Below are 23,423 nucleotides of genomic sequence, written 5' to 3' on the forward strand. Positions count from 1 at the left end.
GGAATTGGTTGAGCAGGCTGTGGGAGGTGATTAATTTGGTGAAAGTTTCCAAAAACCTAGTATTACGGTACATGCAAAAATGCATGGGAGAGTTGGAGACTGGTTGTTTCACTAATGCAGTTAATAGCTCTTGGGTTGTTCCCAATGAAGTCATACACAGAGTTGAGCCCACTGAAATTAGGCATTTATTTTTTTTTTATAAGAATTTATTGGTTTTACAACAAACAACATACAAATATAACACCCACATTAACCCACCCCCAACTAGAAATAAACAAATACACAAATACCAATATTTCTTCTTCTTATGCTGTAAAAAAAAAAATTTCTTGGTCGAATCTTGGTACAGACTTCCCCTGCCTTTTCACCTTCGGTTCCAATCCCAAATATTACTTTAATAACGTCTTATACCATCTTGATCTTAAAAAATCCAAATATCTAAAAATTAAATTCAAAAGCTTCTTTTTAACAAATCTTGTTTCATAATAAACAATATTTTCCCATTCTTAACTTAACATAGATCAGATCATGTTATAACTTAATATTAATTCCACACAAGATTCTGGTTCTTATCCCCTTATTTTCAAAATAAATCATAACAAATATCTTCATTCACTATAACTGCTGTTAATAACAAAAATTTAGAGTACCTCTTTTCTTTCTCTAAAAACTTAAAGTCTTGACACACCGGTTTCAGGTTCCCATAATACATTCTTTTCCTTTATACCTTAATATCATTCACCCTATCCCCCTTCTGTCCATTTTCTTTGGTCGTCTTGCTCCAGAGCTGCTCCTCGAAGTATCCTTTTTCTTTGCATAACCACAGATCCAGACTAAGTCCGAAGTAGTCCTTGCATAGAACATCGGGGTGCACACCTTTTCCGCCAGCCTCTCCGGTTCATCATCACATTCTTCTTTTATTTGTAAATATAAACATAAAGTTCTCACCTTCGCTCCCAAGCTCTCACCTCGGGAGTTAGTTGTAACAATTTTCTCCGTCCTGGGTCTGCCACCCCCAAGGGACGATCCATTACTCCGGAGTAGCCATACCTTTTCATCCTGTTGTTCAATCAGCCCCTTCAGTTCTGTGCCAAGGCTCTCCTCCAATGCAGCCATTTCCTGTACAGTCTCCTCTGTGGGATATAACTTTTTTGACATATGACAGTTCAATATCTCCATTTTTCGGTTGAGCAGTTCCAGTCTCAATAAAATAGTCCTTTCTTCATGGGTCATTTCACAGTTCGTAACCAAGTCAAAAACAAAGCCGAGCATGGCAGAAGTGGGCATAGGTGTCAAATTGCAGTTTCGGTTCTCAGACTTCTCCATCTTGCCAGTAACTTTCCATTCAGTCAGAGTCTTTCACGGCCATTTTCCCCGAATCCAGGGCGCAAGAACCAAAAATTTTTAAAAGAGGTACTGTCCACCAGTTTAATCCCCAAAGGGAAAAACCATAAGTCTCACTTATCAAATTTTAAATACTTTGTTGCCATCGCTGTAACAGCAGTCTCTTAAGCTGGTTATTTTCTATCTCCCGAAGGGAAAGAGGCAGGCTCCCTTTCCAAATGTCCCCCAGGTCGTCAACACAGCACAAAAACAGATCCAATCCAATACTCACGACACCGGGATTCTTAAACTCCAACTTTGACAGGTAGAACGTTAACGCACACCGCGGGGGCAACCGCCGCTTCGCGTCCCGGTTGGGGCTTGTCCCCTGAAGCCCGGCTCCGTTTTCCCTTCACCCCCACTCCCCCTTTACAGGGGGAGCGAAGGAAGGGTTCGGAGCCATAGTGGGCATAGCCGGGGAGCCCAGGGTGCGGGACGCTCTTCCCGCACCCTATCGGAGCCCCGCTTAGCGGTAGCGGGGCTCCAACCCCCGGGACGGGCTGGGTCGCCTCGCAGCCGAGGCAACCCACGACCGCTCCGCCATTGCGTCGCCGCCGGAAGTCGAAATTAGGCATTTATTTCAGTGGGTCAACTCTTGAGTATGGCTTCAATCACATACAGCTGTCAATTTCAAATGTCAAATATCTGAAATTAATTTAAAAGTGGGTGGGTGGGTGCTTAGAAATGATTTCTTTTATATACAGTAATTGAACCCATGCTTTTTCTGTATGTATTGTTCCTTCATGCAGTGTGTGTGTGTGTGTGTGTGTGTGTGTGTGTAATAATTTGCAATGCATTCCTAGCCATGCCTACTCAGAAATGTCCTATTGAATTCAATGGGGTTAAGATTGCAGCTTTCACGATCTTTTGATGATAGATGCATATTTGCAATGTTCTGAATACAGAAATTTTAATTTTGGGTTTCTTTCATATGCAATCAAACTGTTTGCATATTCTACTCCAGGCTTTTGCAACCTCGGCCCTCCAGCTGTTTGGGGACTACAATTCCCATCATCCCTGACCACTGGTCCTGCTAGTTAAGGATCATGGGAGTTGTAGGCCAAAATCATCTGGAGGGCCGAGGTTGAGGAAGCCTGCTCTACTCCATCAGGTTTTCTGTTCCAGCAGTGACTGACTGCAAGCACAAATACTTCTCCACCTTATAACATGCTTGTTCAGATTGTGTTTATAGAACACTCATCCTCTGCATGTTTGTTCAGAAGTAATTCCTACTTGTTCAGTGGAGCTTATTCCTAGGTAAGCGCACAGAGGACTGGAGTCTTAGAACCCTTAATGAATTGATATATCTATCTATCTATCTATCTATCTATCTATCTATCTATCTATCTATCTATCTATCTCTCTCTCTCTCTCTCTCTATCTATCTATCTATCTATCTATCTATCATCTATCTATCTATCTCAGGAGTCCCCAAACTAAGGCCCGGGGGCCGGATGGGGCCCCATCGCCTTCTAAATCTGGCCCGTGGATGGTCCGGGAATCAGTGTGTTTTTACATGAGTAGAATGTGTGCTTTTATTTAAAATGCATCTCTGGATTATTTGTGGGGCATAGAAATTCATTCATATATTTTTTTTCAAAATATAGTCCAGCCCCCCACAATGTCTGAGGGACAGTGGACTGGCCCCCTGCTGAAAAAGTTTGCTGACCCCTGATCTATCTATCTATCTTACATGCACATCATACTGTGAATTTAACTCAGGCTATCTTTGTCATGTCAAAGATAGGAAGCTGAAACGGTCCTGAATAACACTTTGTTAACTTCTGTGTCTCTATAGAAAAAAAATCATTTTTCTTTATCTTAAATATCTTCTTTATGTAGTGTAATATGAATTAAGTAGTGTAATATGAAGATTCCTTAGCAGGTCTCTTTCATTAAGAGTTTTTTTTTTTTCCTTTTTACTGCTATAACTCACCTTTCGCAGAAGAGATACAAGCCTTCCCTCACTCATTGTCGCTGCTCAGAGTAGTAATTTGGATGAACTATTCAGAATTGCTTTTACACCCCGCCATTATTCTGTCCTCTTCCACACTATCAAAACACTGTCCTTTTTCACGTTAGAAAAACCCAATTATATGCACAAATGTGTAGTAACCACTCTGAAAGACTCTCCCCTCCTCCTGTCTGTAACATCTGCTCTATCTCACTTTTCTATCACAAGATGTAGCTCAACACAGCATGCATAGGGGTGGGAAGCAAAATGTTAAGGCTTGCAATTGAGATGTACTAGAGTAAAAATAGATTTACATTTCTGGAGATAACACTGTGCTGCATTTACATCGAAACAGAGAGATGTAAAGGTTGCACCAGCCATTCTTTGGCTCAGTTTTGGCATTTTTAGGCTGTAATCCTATGCACACTGGGAATAAACTCCATTGGATACAGCTGGTCTTACTTTTGAGTAAACATGTTAACTGTCAATGACAAGTGATGCAGTTAGGGTTGGATGGATCAACTTATTTCCAGTCTGTGTCAATGTCACATGAGTTCTTTCATAAGTCCATTCCATCCCATTACTGCCTTATTTTTTTTAATCCACATGAAAATTCGTAAGTATGTATTTCAATACCCATTTAATTATGTGCTTTATCTTAGTGTTTGCATTTCTAAATTTAATATAAGCACATTTTAGTCTTTTTTGAACTGTGTTTCAAAATTCAGGCAAATGCAAAATCCAAAGGACTGCATCCTCATCAGCTCATTAGGCTGGGAGAAGCAGCTCAGGTCATTTTGCGCTGGAATTTGCAGAAATCGAATTCTTCAAGCACTGCTAAATACATCACAGTATCTTGTTAGTCACCTAGATACTGAAACCGTTTCACCTGTGCGGTAGGTCCATTGTGAGAAACAAATGCATCTGTCCTAGTTTATGCATGTGAGAACTTGCACTGCGCAAGGGGAATGAAGAAATCCTGTCTGTGGGGCAGGTGTATAGGTGCATGTTTCTGCAGTCACAACTGAACCAAAGGAGATGCAGTGCAAATAGCTTGTCTGTTTTTGCAGATTAGCTTTCTACATCTTAAAGCAGGGACACCTGTGTGACCACATCTTCATGCACAGGCAAATGCAACTCTGCATCAAAATGCGACGTGGGTGCGATGAATCGCATCCACGGAGCATTTCATTAGAATGTCAACGGCAGTTCCTCTGCCCCTCACTCCTCAGGCACGTTTTCAAAAGAACCAAGGGGTCAAACCACAGTTAGAATAGGTGGTCTCTCGTAACAATGCGAGATGATATCTCTTTTTAGGCATATTGAATTCATTTAGCAAACATAAAGAATTCTTGCTTTAGAAAAAGACACACTGTGACAAAACCACAGGAAATTGAATTTTAAAGATGGCTGACTCCCTCCCTCCCCATCCTTTGTGTTTATATATATATATATATATATATATATATATATATATATATGTAGAGAGAGAGAGAGAGAGAGAGAGAGAGAGAATATTAATGGGTTACATCTTTATCTTTCCTCTCCCTTGCCATTAAAGGCTACAACCAGGTTCTCTTCAGCTTTTTTTTTTTAAACAAACAAAGAACAAATAATGTGTTGAGTGTAAGGGAAGGCTATGCAACTCCCATTTTCCATGTTTACAGCTGTTTCCTGTGAACACCTTTGTTGTATTCTGTTCATTATATGTTTGTTTTTAAGAAGTTTGTCCTGAGCAGGACCCAGTAGTCGAGGGAGGTGTTGAGAGTCTCAGAGCAAAATAGGCAGGGGGGAAATCAGGCAGAGAATGTATGTGATTAATGAAGATCTCTTTAAGAATCACTAAGATCTATTTCTCATGGATGCAGGGATAATTACCAGAACCTTATCATGAGAAAAGGCCTGAAGGAGCATGATAATGCCCAGGGCTTTTCTTCAGCTGCTGCTCAATGGAACTCAGTTCCGGCACCTCTCAGGTGGGCACCGTTGCCATTATAAGAGAACAAGGGAGGTGTTCATGGTTAGTTCTGGCACCTCTTTTGTTATAAAAAACAGTACTGATAATGCCAGTGCAGTAGATCCTGGACTGCTCAGTGCTCACTGTCCCTAAAACTGGAGCGACCCATCTTGTTTCCATACTCTGCTGATAGCATGGTGTGGCATGGAAAATGATACTGGTGGCACTGGATGTATACATTGTGTGTGTGCATGTTTGTGTGCAGGAACCTCTTGAGTTGTGTATCTCAGGAATGCAACCTATTGTACAAAGGTAAGGGTCACATCCATAGATCTACCTATTTTTGCATCTGGTCTTGCCTGCTGTTGGTATGCGACCTCCAGTAGGTTGCCCATGAGAAAATGCAAGAAGTTTACAGCCATATTGGTTTCCCCATGCAAGTCAATGAGATTTCCGAAGATGGGTTGTTGTTTTTTTTCCTGGATCATAATCCAGATCTGGGTGTCAGGTCAGGTCTGGATCATCCCTAGCTGGGACTGATCTAGAATCTGAATTGTGCCCATAACCAGATCAGGGAACCATGCACAGCCCTATCAGCAATGCTTGCCCATCTACAGCAAATCACCCAGAGATCTACCAGCAGATCTCAATCTACTTCCTGCTTTATTCACTTTTCTCCATTTTTGTGTGTGTTTATAAATATGTTTAAATATTTTTAAAATAAATATACAAAAAAATAATAATGTGAAGCAGAACATACTATGTGTCATGGTCTTGTAACAATGCGCCACAATACATTGTGTTATCTCTTTTGTCATATCTAGGCATACACTTCATTATGGAAAGGAACCCAGTCCCAATATTTATCCATTAGCACAAGGGAAAATGGAAGCACAAAGGCTTCCTTGTGTAACCAGACCTCCTCCTCCTCTCCTCTTTCCTCACGCCTCTCCAGATCTGTTCTAGGTCCCCCCCCCAATATTCTGGGACAGATTTTGGGGTGTGTGGAGGAAGCACACGGAGAGGGAGTAGAAGTCCATGCAACCCTTAACTCACAATGCATTCATCTGCACTCCACCTTAATGATGAATGCCTTTTTTCCTGGGCTCATAAAGAATCTTACAAACTGGATCACATTTGGGGTGCAAAACATTAAAGACTGCAATTCAGATGTGCTATTGTAATGTGGAAACAGGTAACACTGTGTTGCATTTATACATATTAAACAATCATTTACAAAAGAACAGCAGAGAATGTTAGCTCAGGATGTGCAATCCTTCAAGAAATAAAATAATGCAAATGGGCTCCATTTGTATTTAATTTGGACTGAATAGTATAAATTAAAAATTCAATGAACATTATTCAATCCAAATTAAATAATTATGAAGTGAAAAAATCGTGGTTCTATCTCTTCTTGACAAGGTGTTGTCTTTTATTCTTTTAAAAAATATCTTTGATTCTCCCTCCCTTCAAATAACATGAATTTAATGGGTAGTGTTATTAATTTCCAGAAAAGCATAATATTTCAAGTGAGATGCTTAAGGAGATGTAAGGGAAGCAGGGCGGAAAGGACCTGGAGATTAGATAATGTTTCATAAAGATTAAGATAATGTTTCATAATAAAAGAGAATTTTTTCATCTGTTCATGTAGCCTATTTTTTCACATAATTTCCCCACTTATGTGCCTATTAAAATTGCTTGAGAAAAACTGTTCTGCCTGAAGGCAGAAGGGAATGGAATTTTAAACATTTGTTTTTTTCCTCTCTCTCTGGTATAGAAAAGATATTTCTCCTAAATTTGAACATCTCAAACTACTAGTCCTGAAAATGATAACAAATTTGCAGCCTTGTAACATGTACTATATTGACTGATTTATAATCAGAATTTTGTGTATAGAACTTTATTTTATCCTCCCTTCATTAAAGTGAAATCTTTTCATTTCAACTACCGGTACTTTTTATTCTGCCACTAGAAAACTTGTTGCTTTCTGTGGACAGTGTAGACAGGCTACGTATTATTTACTGTTAGAATTTTGTACCAATTTCAGATTGCCACCATATTCCCATTTACGCAGAGGGAAGCCTAATCGACTCTGCAGTATTTCTGCATACGTATGTAAGTGTGTACAGAATTGTGGGCTAACAATGCAATATATATAAGATTGCACTGTTAGCCCACAATCCTGTACACACTTACTTTGGGGAGTAAGTCTCACATCCCTAGCTGCTTCATCCACACACAGAAATCCAGCTAATATGTTAAAGACTAAAATGCTCATTTTTTTAAAAAAGCACCCATAGAAGCAAAGGTGTTTATATGCAACTTAATACAGCTATATGTGGATAGCGTGCACATTTGAATCTGCACTCAGATGTGCATTCCACTGAAAGCAATGCACAGAGACTATAGATGGCATCTGCATTCAGATGAGCATTTAAGTGTGCATCAGATTCAACACCTAGGGATCCTCATCCAGCAACTGCAAAGCATGCAAAACCTTGCGCAAGTGGATTTCCTTACCTGGATTGGAGTGATAACTTCTATGGCAAATAATCCTCTGGCTCAGGATTTCATTCCTGGTAGCTGCTGACAACTATGTCAGTTTGTTTCTGGCACCCAGCTAGTAATGTCAAGAGCAGTGTTTGAAATAGGGCGGGGACAGAGGGGGCCTGACCCCTTACCTTCTGTGATGGCCCCCTTAAGAATGTTGTGAGGAGCATGACTGGTCCAAAACTATAGGGAAGGCTTCCTCAACCTCGGCCCTCCAGATGTGTTGAGACTACAATCCCCATCATCCCTGACCACTGGTCCTGCTAGCTAGGGATCATGGGAGTTTTAGGCCTAAAACATCTGGAGGGCCGAGGTTGAGGAAGCCTGCTATAGGGAGTCAGCAGTTGAGGCTAACAGATTTCACTAAGGACTGCCATATTTTGAGCACAGCTCATTTATAATCAAAACAAATCTGCGTTGTTGCTCCTGTTCTGGATTTTGTGTTCCATATCTCCTTCAAGAGGTGCAAACCGCTTTGCAATATTGATCACACCCATGTGCCTAGGACAGAGGCACACAGATGTTGTTGAACGTCACCTCTTCCCAGCCCCAGCCAGCGTGGCCAGTAATTAGAAGTGATAGGGGTTATAATCTAACAACACCAGGATGATCTCAATGACCAGCCTAGTGGAACATGCAAGTGGAGATGGTCCACTCCACTTAGACCTTTAGTCAATTAGACCAGTGTCTCTCATCCTTGGGTCCCCAGCTGTTATTGGACTACAACTCCCATCATCCCCAACCACTGCTCCTGCTAGCTAGGGATGATGGGAGCTGGGGACCCCAGGTTGAGAAACACCGAATTAGATCATCCATATTAGTCACATGGATGCATCCCACTCTGCTCTGGTAATGGATAGAATTGTGAAATTCTGCGGGAAGCTTAAATCACTTTAGAAGTTTTCACAGCAACTTTCCACCTGAGTTGCCCTTCCTGTGCAGTTTTGTCATTTCAAATACTGCTGAAGCAACCATGAAGTGGCAACCATGCTGTTCTGATAACATTCTCAGGGATAGCTCAGTTGGTAGAGCATGAGACTCTCAAGGTTGTGGGTTTGAGCCCCATGTTGGGCGAAAGATTCCTGCATTGCAGGGGGTTGGACTAGATAATCCTTATGGTCCCTTCCAACTCTATGATTCTATGATCAGGCTAAATATATAGGATTGCATTGTCAGTAAGTTTGTAACCAGGTGAATTTCTTTTGTTTCCCAAACCCGGGTGGTGTTCAATTAAGTTTTACACAGAGCCAGATCTATTGGAATTGATGGACCAAATGTAGTCATGTATATTATTTTCCAGGGGTCTACTCTGAGTAAATCTTAGTTGACTTCCATCCTTTTCTCCATTAATTATCCCCAGTCCTCTGATTGGCTTAATAACTGGTTTGTATTTATAATAAAAATAATATATAAATCCCTGTTGAGAAATTGCTTACCTCTCCATCTCTCTGCTTTTCCCCCCATACAGAAAACGCCGTAAGCAGTTTACTCGATCACAGCTGAAAAGAGCTTGTAGGACCCCGTGCACTTTAATTCTGAGGAAGGTGAAGTCCCTTCTGACTCACAAAGAGACTCAAGAGAATTTGAGCAATCATTCACAGCTGAAGATGCAACAGTGAAAAATCTGTTTTGTGGCTATTTTGAAAGCACCACCCTATAAAGGAGAATTTTCAGAAATTGGACAGGAGAATGTTCTTTCTGTGTCTTTATACAATGAGGACAGTTAAAGGCTGTGTCTTGTTTTATTAAAGAGTAAAACACAGTTTTGAACTTTTCCATGAATATAAGGGCTGCCTTGAAGTAAGGCAACCGGGATATAAGGAGAATATGTCAAAGAAGTCAGAAGATGGATAATATTCAGAGCAGTATCAGACAACCCGTTAACCCACCATAAATGAACTTTCCGTTGCTGCTTCTCCCGGCACATCATATAAAGTTCCATCAATAACATGAACTCTCTGAATGCAACTGTATGCATTCATACTATAGCATACTTCTGGTTCTGCCCTTTGAGGCTCTGGATATATTGCACTATCCCACCCCAAGCATGGAGATATATCTGCTGAAGCACAAATGCCAAGTTACATGGTCTTAACTTGATTTTGGGCAACATGCCCTGATTGAGGCATGTTGGTTTTCAGAAGTACCGAGAACCTTAGCTAAAGAAATAACACATGTACATAGAAAAGTCTGAATGCAGACTGACGTTGGCTGAATTAGGTATCCAGCAATCCTCAGTAACCATCTCTGAAAGTGATTTTCTATCAAATCTTGGAAAGAAGCAGTACTTCTTACGCGGTGGTTTTTATGAGTAGCAACCGCTGGGCTGACAGTTATTTCTTTAATGTAACATTTAATCTGTTTCTCTCATTATTTATTGATATTGTTGCAGAACCTTGAGTAGCTCAGACAGGCAGGCCCTTTCTTGATGGATGACGGTGTCCAAGTTTTGATAAACAGAAGAAATAATTATTGTCAAACAGGGACAAAGGCATGCAACAATCACTCAGCACTCAGGCCGTGGCACGTCAAACATTTATATCACACACACACACACACACACACACACACACATCCTGCAAAGTATCATGGGAACTGTAGTTTAGCTACCACTAAGCTACAATTTCCAGCTCCGCAAAAAAACAACAACCCTAGTGTTCCGGGGATTTGGGGTGTGTGTATTGTATCTGATTTAAATGTATTTTGTGTGTGCAGCCTTATAACTGCACATCAGATGCTGACTTATTACAGTTGACCATCCCAGAAACATTTTCAGTACCATACAATAACTCCATAGGAATAGCCAAGCACCATCACCCCCTCTGATGTCAAACACAGGACAAGACCGCTGAGAAAGTGGAGGGAGATGCCAGCATGATTGGATGAATCTGAGATTTGCAGAAGTAAAGAAAAAAAACCACTTAAAAAAAACTAAGGGGCAAAACAGCAACAAGCAGTCAATTGAGCATGCTCTTTGACAGCTAGAAAAAAGAGGATAACTTGGGGTTGGTGGAACAGGGAGTGGAATGTCCCGATTGAGTCCTTGGTGGTGGGCATGAAACCCCGAACAATCGTACTGCAGGATATACAATGCTTCATTGTGAGTCCTACCTATACAGTGGTATCTCTGGTTATGAACGGGATCCGTTCCGGAGCCCCGTTCGTAACCTGAAAGGTCCGCATCCCGAAGCACCGTATCTGCGCATGTGCGCGACGCGATTCAGCGATTCAGCGCATGTGCGCGACGCGATTCAGCGATTCAGCGCATGCACGTGATGTCATTTTGCATGTCTGCGCATGCGCAAACCGCTGAACCTGGAAGTAACCCGTTCCGGTACTTCTGGGTTCGGCGCGTTCGCAACCCGTGACGAACGCAACACGCAGCGTTCGTAACACGAGGTACGACTGTAGTCTATAAACCCATTCTGCCAGAGGAGGAAACAGTCTTTCAACTTGATATAATTTTGGATGCAGTTGAGACTCTCATTACTCATTCCAGATCCCCTGTACTAACTGTGCACCCTGATCTGACTTGGATCTGTGCCCCAAACTCATTTGGGGACCTTACCCAATCTCCTCCCCCCCATTCCTTGCTGCCAGACCACCAGCCCTTTTGAAAGACCTGGATTGCCTCAGGTTAGACCTGATCTGACCTGGGTTGATCCAGGCCTGCATGAACCCCATCTGGCCAAATTCCAAGGCAAACTGAATCAGCCTGATTTAGTTCTGGATCTGATGTACAGCCCTAGTATTAACCACACACTTTAAATATATCCCAATGTCTATACTTTTTGTATTCCATGATATGAGTTGCTACTATGGTTGAACTTGATCACAGTTCCTCCCAAAAATATGTTTTAAAAGGCTGGCTAGAGCACAACAGCTCCAACAATTGTCATTGTGTTCCAATCTATAAAATGATAAATATAATTGGTATTGGGTTGTTTTTATTTTCTAAAAAAAATAATCAATTGTGGCAGATAATTATTATATAAGGAAATGTGCTGCAAATTCTGAGTTACCCGAACTGCTTTGTTGGGTCCCTCACTGCCTGTTTTTATGCCTACAAATGTGAATGTATATTTTTCAATAAAATTTAAAGGCCATGGAGTGTATTATACCCATTTGGAAAATGCAGAAAGAGTGATTTTTTTTTTTTTGGTGGGGTCAAATGTCTTCTTCAAAAAAAACTTGGTTATACTTCTGAGTGCACCTGATGATGGGATTCAAAAACCATTAGAGCAATGACTCTGGATCTACACATTTTGCTTTGTAGCCTGGTTGTTTGGGATTGGGTAACAATTTATATACAGGTATCGACTTCTGATTTAGCCCCATGTACAGAAGGCACTGCAAAATGAAATGTACCAAGACTGTTGTGTAGTAGTGGAAAGTGAGAGATGAGAGTTTGGAAAGTTTGGTAATGTGTGTATCTGCATACAACTGTTGGACACTCATGTAAATATATCTCTGTACAATAAAGCTTCATTGTTACACAAATGTTTGATTCCCCCTGCACTCTGCAAGAAGAACCCCGAATCAACTGAATGCTTGAAAAGAAAATGCCATGTGAACCTCCTTTCTCCATAGGAACCAACTTGGACGCATCATCATCTGCTCATCATCTGAGGCCCTTCTTCGTGTGCCTCCTCCACGAGATGTGTGGAGGGCTCTCTCCTTGTGCAATGCTCTCCCCAGGGAGGCTCGCCTGGCACCTTCATTACATACCGTGTTTCTCATAAAATAAGACACCGTCTTATATTTATTTTACTCAAGAAAATAAGCCTATGGCTTATTTTCGGGGGTGTCTTTTTTTTTTATTAAGTACTATATGGTTCTGGGCGCCTGCCTTCTCCTGCCGTGGCCAGCATTGCTGCTGCTGGGTTCAGCTGGCTCAGGGCACGTGGCCCTGCTGGGCGCCGACCCGGCAGGCCACCGCCTCCTCCTCCTGCTGGCTCCCGGATGCTCGGGGCGCGGCGCAGCTGGGCGCTGACCTGGCAAGCCTCCTCCTCTTCCTGCCGTGGCTCGGCCCCCGGAACTGGCTGTTGCTGAAGTGCTGAAAAAGTGCCCAGCAGCGCCGCGCGGATCGCCCTGAGCCGTGGCAGGAGGAGGAGGATTCAAATTGCTACCGTACAGAGCACTGCTGGATCCCGCAGGCTCGGGGCTCCACGCTGCGCGCGCTGCAGCTTCTGCTACGGTATATCCCGCTAGCTCGGGGCTCCACACGGCGCGCGCTGCGGCTGGATCCCGCTGGCTCAGGACTCCACGCTGCGCGCGCTGCAGCTTCTGCTATATCCCGCTGGCACGGGGCTTCACAGAGCGCGCGCTGCGACTGGATCCCGCTAGCTCGGGGCTCCACACGGCGCGCGCTGCGGCTGGATCCCGCTGGCTCAGGACTCCACGCTGCGCGCGCTGCAGCTTCTGCTATATCCCGCTGGCACGGGGCTTCACAGAGCGCGCGCTGCGACTGGATCCCGCTAGCTCGGGGCTCCACACGGCGCGCGCTGCGGCTGGATCCCGCTGGCTCAGGACTCCACGCTGCGCGCGCTGCAGCTTCTGCTATATCCCGCTGGCACGGGGCTTCACAGAGCGCGCGCTGCGACTGGATCCCGCTAGCTCGGGGCTCCACACGGCGCGCGCTGCGGCTGGATCCCGCTGGCTCAGGACTCCACGCTGCGCGCGCTGCAGCTTCTGCTATATCCCGCTGGCACGGGGCTTCACAGAGCGCGTGCTGCGGCGGCTGCTGCTGATGGATCCCGCTGGCTCGGGGCTGAAGCAGCAGCAACATCCGGTTCTGGGCGCCAACACGACAGACCTCTTCCTATTCCTTGGCGCCCTCCAGAACTGCCCAGCACTACGGCTTATTTTCGGGGTATGTCTTATATTTTATGAACGCTTGAAAATCCTCCCATGGCTTATTTTATAGGCCCGTCTTATTTTATGAGAAACACGGTATCCTTAGTCACAAGGCAAAAGCACCCCTCTTCTCCCAGGCTTTTGGTTAATTAAATAATCTATGGCCTTTAAAATGGTTGGGGGAGTTTCTGTTTGTTACTATGTTATGTATTTTTGTGTTTTTATAGTGTAAACTGCCCTGTGAATGGTGGTATAGATCATGGGTAGGCAAACTAAGGCCCGGGGGCCGGATCCGGCCCAATCACCTTCTAAATCTGGCCTGCAGACGGTCCGGGAATCAGCGTGTTTTTACATGAGTAGAATGTGTCCTTTTATTTAAAATGCATCTCTGGGTTATTTGTGGAGCATAGAAATTCATTCACCCCCCCCCCCAAAAAAAATATATAGTCCGGCTCCTCACAAGGTCTGAGGGACAGTGGGCCGGCCCCCGGCTGAAAAAGTTTGCTGACCCCTGGTATAGATATTTTATAAAATTAATAAATAAATGTGGAATATTTTCAAGGCCACAAAAAGGCCTGGCAGACATATGTGAGGTAAGGAAAACCTACTGAATGCATTAGCATTTAGATGGAAATATAGTATACATGAAGCCCTAAGGTTAATGCCTTTCCCCAAATCCTTGAGGATCTAAATGGGCACTTTAGGCAGAAACTCTTTATAGAATAATCGAATGTTGGCCTTGTCAACAATTGTGAGTCAAAAGGCACCACATTCTTTTTCTAGCCATAGACAAGGGAGTTCAGAAGAGTTGATTACATGAACTGGATTGCTGGCTTCTAAACCTGTCTTTCCAAAGGTTCCATGCGCTCATTCTGACTCTTACCTTTGCCAAGTTTATCTGGACAGAACTCATTTTGAAACACAGCCTTCCTTCAAAATCTGCACTTCTCTGAATTTTGCAGTGTGGTTCACTAGCCAAGCAGCACATACACCCCATGCATATAATGTGCGCATCAAAATGCTTATATTAGTGAAAATCGTGAACAAAAATGCATTATACAAGGGAAATTTGCTTTGGAAAAACATGTTTATTGGGCAAAATTGCATATGAAAACATGTATATTAGAGAAAATTTGCACTAGAATATGCCTGAATTTTCATAAAGATTTGGTTTTGGTTTTAAATCACAAACTGATGTGGAACTGGGCAGAACCAAACATAATTCTGGAAAAGTGAGAAACTGAGCCAAACCAATAATTTAGAATAATTTGGGAAACCTTTTGAGAATTTTAAAGAATCTGGAAGACATATTCTAGTACAGCACTCGTTGTGAGGTATACAATATGTCACAAGCGCATCAGCAATTAGGTCTTGCTCCTCACATTCAGCAAAATGTTTGGGGGGCCTCCCACTTCATCTTTAGGCATCTGAATACCATCTTCCTCGAACAGCCTGGCTCTGCTTTGCTAATTGTTGTTTTTATTTAATTTATGTATCACATTTTACATTCAAGGCACTTTACAAACACACAACGAGAACAGCTACAGTTTTAAGTACAAAACACACACACATAAAGCTGACTTAGAAACAGTACCAAATGAACATCTAAGTCAGAGATCTTGGTTATAGTTCTTAGTTATGGCTGTCCTCATGAAGGAACAGTGCCATGAGCCAGGTCTGCAGGGTGAAAATGTGATTAGTGAGGATGACTAAATGCACAAGAACATCTCTGGCCAGTATTGAGGGTCTTGAGAAAAAGGTAATTTCCACCAGTTGGTTGACCATGGGACACACCCAGAAAATACCTGTGTCATGGCTTTGGCTAGAGACACAACAGCATATTTATCTATGAACACGAGTTCCATCCACACCATGCATTCAAAACATTCTTAAACCACTTTAACAGTTATGGCTTCCCTCAAAGAATTATGGGAACTGGGGTTTGTTAAGGGTGCTGGAAATGGCAGTTCTCTGAGGGGCTCTTCTATCTTCTACTCTTAGCACCTATAACAAACTACAGTTTCCAGGATACTTTACGGAAAACCATGACTCTTAATGTTGTGTAAGGGTGCTTTAAATATATGGTCTGAATGTGGCCTTACCCTTGGCATCTATGAACATTTTCATTTGGTTTATGCAATTCAGGGTCCACAATACAGAACTGAGAATAATTCAGAGGCCTCTTTCCCTAGCCAGAGGAACTCATACATACATAGAAAATTTTATGTGCATGTTGCCTTTCCGTAGTTTGAACCATGCTCAAGGTGGCTTATAACATGGGGGGGGGGATCATAATTTCAACATAACTAAAGTCGTCCTAGACAATAAGGAAAACATCAAAAATACACAGCCTCACTGAACAATTTCCACATAAATAATAAGATCTAAAATAATGATACAAAAAATAATATCCATAACAGCAACACCCCCCAAACAAATCCCCCTAAAAAAAATACGCCACCCCAAATCCAGTTTCTGAAATCTAGGATCACTTGGCTTTCACCCCCAACTTTTGTAATGTTCTCCAAATGCAACTTCCTGTCAACTATCTCTTTGAAGATTTCTCAGGGCACTAATTGTCCAACTCAAATATACTCATTATTTTACACTAGGCATTGAACAGTTTTTATTTCGTTAATCTCCAACTATGCTTTCTTGAGCTGGCAACTCTTTCTATACACTTGAGTACCATCTAGTGTGCATTGCAGGAATTATATGGTTTTTATAAAGAAGATTCCTTATAGGGACAGCACTTCCATATTGGAAGAAAAACGTCTGCCTTGAAAAAACCAGCCACAACACCCTACATTTCTCCTTAATATTCTAGCCTTCACTAAATAGTTTAATCTGAATTGTTTTCTGGTGGGGGATGTAAAAACTATGGAAAGGAAATGCAAGAGTGAATAACCCCCCCCCCCACACACTTTGTACCAAGAACTCCTCTGACTTCCTAATGTTGAGGTCATTTTAATCTGTTTCAGTATTTTAACTTTTGCATGTTTTTAAAATAGATTTGTAATTTTTTCCTTTTACTATTTTTTCTTTTGTAAATCACTGTGAGGTTTTTTTTAAAAAACAATCAAGCAGTGTGCAAAGTTCATGAAATAAACAAATTAATGCTTTCTAATTACTTGGGAAGGGCAAGGCTGGAGATAGGGGAAACCAGATGTACAACTGGTTCCCCCCCCCAAAAAAAAATGAAGGATAGAGGATCAAATATTTTTGCTGTGAACCATTTCCTTAGTAGTAAAAAGGATGCAAACCTCTGGCCCTACAGATGTTGTTGGACTCATCAGCCCCAGCAAGGCTGGCCAAGTGTTGTAATCCAGCAACATCTGGCTGGCCACAGGTTCCCCATCCTTGCCCTATAAGGTGATTCCCCCCCCCCCCCGACAATATAAGTTTGTTAGCATTGAATCATTCATAATGCATGCTATTGTTCTTTTAAAAAAGACTTCTGGAGAACAGATGTTCCCACTGGATTGAGTTATCCCAAGAAAAGTGAATTATACCCGCATAACAGAGGAGTGACATCCCCAAGGCATGCTTATATATAAAAAACAACACTCCCAATTGCCCAGTTTGTACTGCTTTCCAGGCTAGAAAGTTGTGAAAGTTATTTTGTTCCTAAATGCTGTATGTCAACACAAATAGTCAACACAAATCTTAGCCATTGCTAGTTCAGCACTACAGCACTACAATGGTCAGGCTGAGACCATTGTTCTGGGTGGAAATTGACCTTTCAAGGGTAAAAAAAAAATGCAGTTCAATCTTAGCAGAGAAACTGAAACAGTGCTCTGTGAGCACAGTTAAATTTCCTGTCCTGTGGCCTCTAAGGTGCTACTGGAAAGAATTTTTTATTTTATTTTGTTTTGACTATGGCAGACCAACACGGCTACCCACCTGTAACTGAAAAAATATTATCATTTACAGTGGTACCTTAATCCATTCTGGGAGTCCGACTGCTGAAACCATTTGAAAATCAAGGCGTGGCTTCCAATTGGCTGCAGGAACGTCCTGCACTCAAATGGAAGCTCCATCGGATGTTCCGATTTTGAAAAACATCCGCAAACTGGAACACTTAACTTCTGGGTTTGCGATGTCTGGGAGCCAATTTGTTCAACAACTAAGCCATTCGAGAACCAAAGAATCACCGTACTAATTGTTTATATTTATTAAATTCCCTCCCTCAGTCTCACCTTTATAAACCCAAGTTCAGGTATCTGCAGTTCTTTAATTTTCCATCACCACCAATTCACTTAAAAAACCTCCGAGCAGCTGGTATATTTGGCTGGTGTTTGAGCCCAGAGCAAAAGTGCATGGAGCAACCAAGGTGATTTTACCATTGTATGTTAGTTTCTCCAGGCGTCTCTACCCAGAAGTCATTATCAGAATCCCAGGACACATTTCAGTGAGGCAAAAGCACTTGACGAGGGGTGTGGCCTGAGGAGAACGGTGTAGCTGAGAAGAAGGTGTTGCATGGGGAAAGTCCTGGGGGCCAGATAAAGAGACTTGATGGGAAACATTTGGCCCCCAATAATGATGAAATTTGCATCCATGCAAGTGCACTTTGGACCAGACTTTTAAGGTGAAAATAGACTTGGAAACTTTGTTGATAAGCCAGTAAATGGCAGCATTTTAAGAACCATCCCCTCCATGCATTCTGGCACCGCTTTTATTGAAACAGATCTTGAACTGACCACACAAAACTGAAGCTAATATGCATGTTGCCTGTCTCCATGGAAGAATCTGTTTCGCCGTGACCTGCAGTTGCATCTGTGACGTACCAACAGGTTTAGCAATAATTAACACTTCCTTCCTTGATGCTCCTCACAAACACCTATTAATAAGTTATTTGTGCTGGAAAAGCAAGGAATCACTTGTTTAAAGTCGTCAGGTGCTTATCTCTCTGGAGCTTCAGTTCTGTTACCTGCAACGCACAGACTTGCAGATCTTTATGGATTTTTCTGCTTAGAATTGGAAAACTGGGGGGCCTTGCCTTGCCTGCCTTGTTAAACAGAGGTGGTTATTATGGGCCAGGGCTGCTATATCTTTAGAAGTACTATCAGGGCTGGCCCAAGACATTTTGGCACCTGAGGCAAACCACAAAATGATGCCTCCCACCAGGGAAGCAGGAGTAAGTGAAGATCTACACCAGGAACAAGGAGGAACAAGGGGGTAAGTGAAGATTTACATCGGGAACAGGGGTGAGGGAATCAAAGACCATCATGGAGGAGTGGAAATAATAAACAAATAAAGTCTACCAGGCTTGCACCATGAGCAATGCCTCAGTGCCTTCCACATGTGCTTCATCAGAAAGATTTTGGATATCACATGGCAGGACAGAGTCTCAAACAAAAGATGTGCGCTCCCAAGCCCACATTCCCAGTGTTAAGTAGTGGGTGGACACAGCAGACGACACAGTGATTTCCAAGCAGCTCTTGTTTATTCTCAGGCTGGAACAGAAGTGAGCTGAAGGGCTCAGCTTATAGAGAACTCAGCTACAAGCAACAGCAACAACTTTCTGTAGTTACCCAATCCCTGAACGTCACTTTTCAATCCCTTATTTGCATGTGCGGACCTGAGTGAAAACTGCATCAGAATGAACTATATACACACACCCCTAGTGGCCTAGGGTGAGAACTTCAATACATAACACCCAGCATGTCCACACTTCTGTCTCAGTGACATCTACACTGGCTTGGTCATGTCCAGAGAATGATAGATAGCAGGGTCCCCAATGAAGTGCTCTATAGGGAGCTGGCTTCCAGCACTAGGCCCGTTGGCAGACCAACTCTGTGTTGCAAAGTTGTCTGCAAACATGACATGAAGTCTGGCAACAACCAATTCTGCCATGTGGGAATCTCTTGCAGATGACCACAGTGCCTGGAGACAAACAGTCAGGTCATACAGGTACATCCGTAACTGTGACCAGAGGAGGAATAACCTCTGGGAGGAGCACAGAGAGAAGAAACTCCATGGTGCATTTGCAGCAGCACAATCGCGTGCCTTCTTTTGTCTCAGCTGCAGGAAAACATGCCTCTCTTGTATTGGTTTCTACAGCCACAGCAGGCACTGTAACTCTTTCCAAAGGGGCACCCTTCCATTGTCTCCTGAGGCAGATGGATGCCAGTAACAACCTAATCAACTTGAGAATCCAGGTGGTCACTTCCATAGGTTTTATACTTAAATGAGCTTGAGGAAGTCAAGCATGAAGCCTATTCATTCTTCAGCTTCAGAAGAAGTCATTTTTAAAGGTTCTCTTTTGGATACTGATCAGCACCCAAGTGTGCAGGCTCAGAAGGTGATTGGCAAGGTGAAAGCTCGGTGGAGCAGGCAAGCATCCAGAACTGAATGCACTTGCTTTGTATTTGCAGTCAATCACAGAAGGCGAATCCCTCCCAGTTGTAATTTATGACAGGCCACAGTTGGAATTTGCTGTCAGAAGCTGTTAGGTTGTTCCACTATACAAAAATGCAAAAGCTAAATGTGTGTTCCATTGAGAGATATTTGTATTCTTCAGTATGGCTAAAGGGAATGGCCTTGGAACTCTGGCTATTATTCATAGAGACCTCTGTGTTTTATCTCAAATACAGTCAATGTCTTAGAGAATTAACTCTAGGAAGTTTTCATAAGTGTAATGGGGGGAACCTCTGCAGTAGTGACTGTCCATCAAAAGGCAGCTGGCTATAATATCTCATGGCTGACCCATAGCTTGGCCATTGGGAACATGCTGCTCCAGCACATGTTCTTTTCCTGCACAAGAATTGACAATAGTGAACTGAGAAAACCATGGTTACTTCTCAAATTCTGCTTGTGGGCTTCCATGGGTGTCTGGTTGGCCAATGTGAGAACAGATTGCTGGGCTTTTAGTTGGGCTTTTAGCCTGATCCTGTGGCCTTCCAGAAGATGTTGGAGTTCACAAGCCTTAGCTGAAATGGAAAATCACAGGGCTGGTGCAGACATCTGGAAGACCACAGGTTCTCCAAGTCTGCAATAGTTTCTCCTTACATTCCAGAGAAATGTCTATATCTGGGTTCAAATCCCCACTCAGCCATTAAGCCAGTGTTTCCCAACCTTGTGCCTCCAGATGCTTTGGACTACAACTCCCATCATCCCTAGCTAGCAAGGGATGGTGGGAATTGTAGTCCGAAAACAGCTGGAGGCACAAGGTTGGGAAACACTGCATTAAGCTACTGGGTTAGTTGCTATCTTACAACCCTTCCTACCTCAGAAAGATATGATAAGGATCAAATGGGAGATGAAAATAATCCACACTTTTTTGCACAAGCTCCTTGGAGGAAGTGTGGAATACAAAATCAACCGTGGCACAAAGTTTTAACCATTCTTCCACTGTCATTCTATCCCTGACATTTTGAGGCTGATTATTTTGTAGCCAGGTATGAATTGCCAAGTATGAAATGTGTGTGTGTGTGTGTGCGCGCATGCGCACACACGCACACACGCACAGTTGAAGCTGTTACGGCATCATTATAAGAACCACCTCCAGGTACACCTGAAGATTAATCTGCTATTACATTCAGAGGAGCAGGCATTGGTACCAAATCTGACAATTCTACATGCCAAGTAGGAAAGATTTGTGCTCATAACTTTTGGCACGTACTTCCTTAAAACATTTGGAAGTATGCCCGAATCCTTCCTTGCTCGCTTGCTACTCCGAAATGTTTTAAAGGCACAGCAGCCAAATCTTAAACATGTGCAGCCTTCAGACTTGGTGGGGAAACTTTATTGACCTTCCCTGGGATTCTATGAATCCATAAGCTTTTGGCGGATGTTTGTGCCAGAGTGTTTACAACCAAGAGTGCTTTAAAACTTGCTTGCTTCCTGGGCTTCCTGTTAAAACTACAGTTTTAAAAAAAGATTAGGCACTCTGTTATGTTGTAAAACATCGAGATATTTCCCGTAGATACAAAATAGCACAAAGTTACTAGTCTTTCTTGTAAATATAAAAAGAAAATGCAATGTAGTCACTGTATGATATAAGGCTTCTGTCGCCTGTCTCAATATTCTGACCAGGAAGTGGTTTTTAAAAGCTTTCCCTTAACAAAATAAAATAAAATGTGTGAGAATAGATTTATTTTGCTATACATTTCTGAGTCTCACAGCACAAACATGGTTATTCAAAAGGATCACTGTATCCAAGGAAGACATGTTGAAACTTGTGGATTCAATATTTTGTCTCACATTTCAAGTCTCTTTTGATGCAAAATAATAAATAAATGGAATTTGACCCTTGGAGCTTTGAAAACAGTGTTGGCTTGATATGGTGCTGGCACTCTGTCCAGCTCCAGGGAACCCATGCTCCCCCAGATGTTGCTAGACTCTAGCTCCCATCATCCTTGACCATTGGCCATACTAGTTGGGGAAAACATCTGGAGGTTACAGGTTCTTCACCGCCTTTCAAGATATATCACACCCAGAAAACTTTCTGTTTCATAATTTGCATAGTGTCATTACACTTGGGTATATATAAATAAAAGTAGTTCTCCTCTCCTAATATACATCTCAGGGTATTTTTTTATATATAGTTCCACCCACCTGACACATCATCTTAAGATGCCTAACGGGGAAATGGCTGACATCTTGTGCAAAAATAAGGCACGAGCATCCATGTACATGCAGCCCATCCAAAAGCATATTTACTCAGATGTTAAGCCCCGTTTTCCTCAGTGGGACTTGCTTCCTAGCAAGACTGGATTGCAGTCTTCAAGCGCTGATGTAGCACAGTGGCAGTTCTCAGAATTTTATCTTAGATACGATGAACCCAATCAGTAGCTGTAGACACCAAGCTAGCTCAGACGTAATTTGCCTCAAAACCAGGAGTAAGGAATGCTTTTTTTAGCCTGAGGGCCATGTATCCCTTCTGGAGGCCACATACCATAGCCCTTTCTTCCCATCCCCTCTTCAAGCGAGTGAGAGGCATTCTCAACAGTTCAAGGAAACGTTTCAGCCAGCCAAGACACCTAGAGAAGGATGCAGGGCAGGGGCAGTGAGGAATGTGGTCTCATGGAGCATGGTTTTGGAAGAGTTCCAAGATCCAGATAGAGAAGCCTAAAGGGCAGCATTCAGCATAACCATCAACTGTTGGCACTTTATTCTGGATTTACAGAAGACATCTTGGCTTCTGATTAGTTCCTGGGATGCCCTGTTTTGGCTCCTGCAAGAGCACGGCCCGGAAAGACATGCTTTTTTTTGGGGGGGGGGTCATGTTCTTGTGTAAGTCACCTGGCTCCCAGTTTCACTTGGCAGCATATTGGACGGTATGAATTCAGTCCCCAGGCCTGAGGTTTCCTGCTCCAGTGCAAAAATATGTTTAAAATTTAGACAAGGGGGCAAGAAGTCCTACAAACTTGCATGCTCTCACCCACATGCTTCTCTGTATGTTTCCCTTAAGAAAACACATTTGAAGAGGACGGCAGTGAGAATTGTGCAGCCTGTGAGGTGTCTGCTACTCAGCTCCCAGAGATAGAGAGAGTTTATGGGGCTCACTGCAGGGAAATGGAGGGGGAAGAGTATGCCACAATATAGGGGATGCAGTTAATATACCATCTTCAGACCTGGCCATTCACTGCAATAGAGGCCCTTCTCCAGGTGTCCCTGTCTTCTGAAGGCATGTAGGCTGCAATCCATGAGAGGATCTTCTCCGTTGTATATTCCCTTCCTAACGGGAAGGTGCTTTCTTCCAAGTAAAACCATTGGTCC

The 23,423-nt window shown here is 42.8% G+C and overlaps 1 protein-coding gene across 1 annotated transcript in view; it reads left to right on the forward strand.

The window, feature by feature from the left end:
- The window catches only part of MTA3 (metastasis associated 1 family member 3), a 121,586-nt gene extending 112,142 nt beyond the window's left edge, over positions 1 to 9,444 (forward strand). The window contains 1 exon segment of the mRNA XM_033144869.1: positions 9,313 to 9,444. Within this exon segment, the coding sequence (XP_033000760.1) occupies positions 9,313 to 9,324 (12 nt within the window). The 3' untranslated portion in view covers positions 9,325 to 9,444.
- Positions 9,445 to 23,423: the final 13,979 nt, after the last annotated feature.

This window comes from Lacerta agilis, chromosome 3 (genome assembly GCF_009819535.1).
Source record: "Lacerta agilis isolate rLacAgi1 chromosome 3, rLacAgi1.pri, whole genome shotgun sequence".
Classification (NCBI taxonomy): Eukaryota; Metazoa; Chordata; class Lepidosauria; order Squamata; family Lacertidae; genus Lacerta; species Lacerta agilis.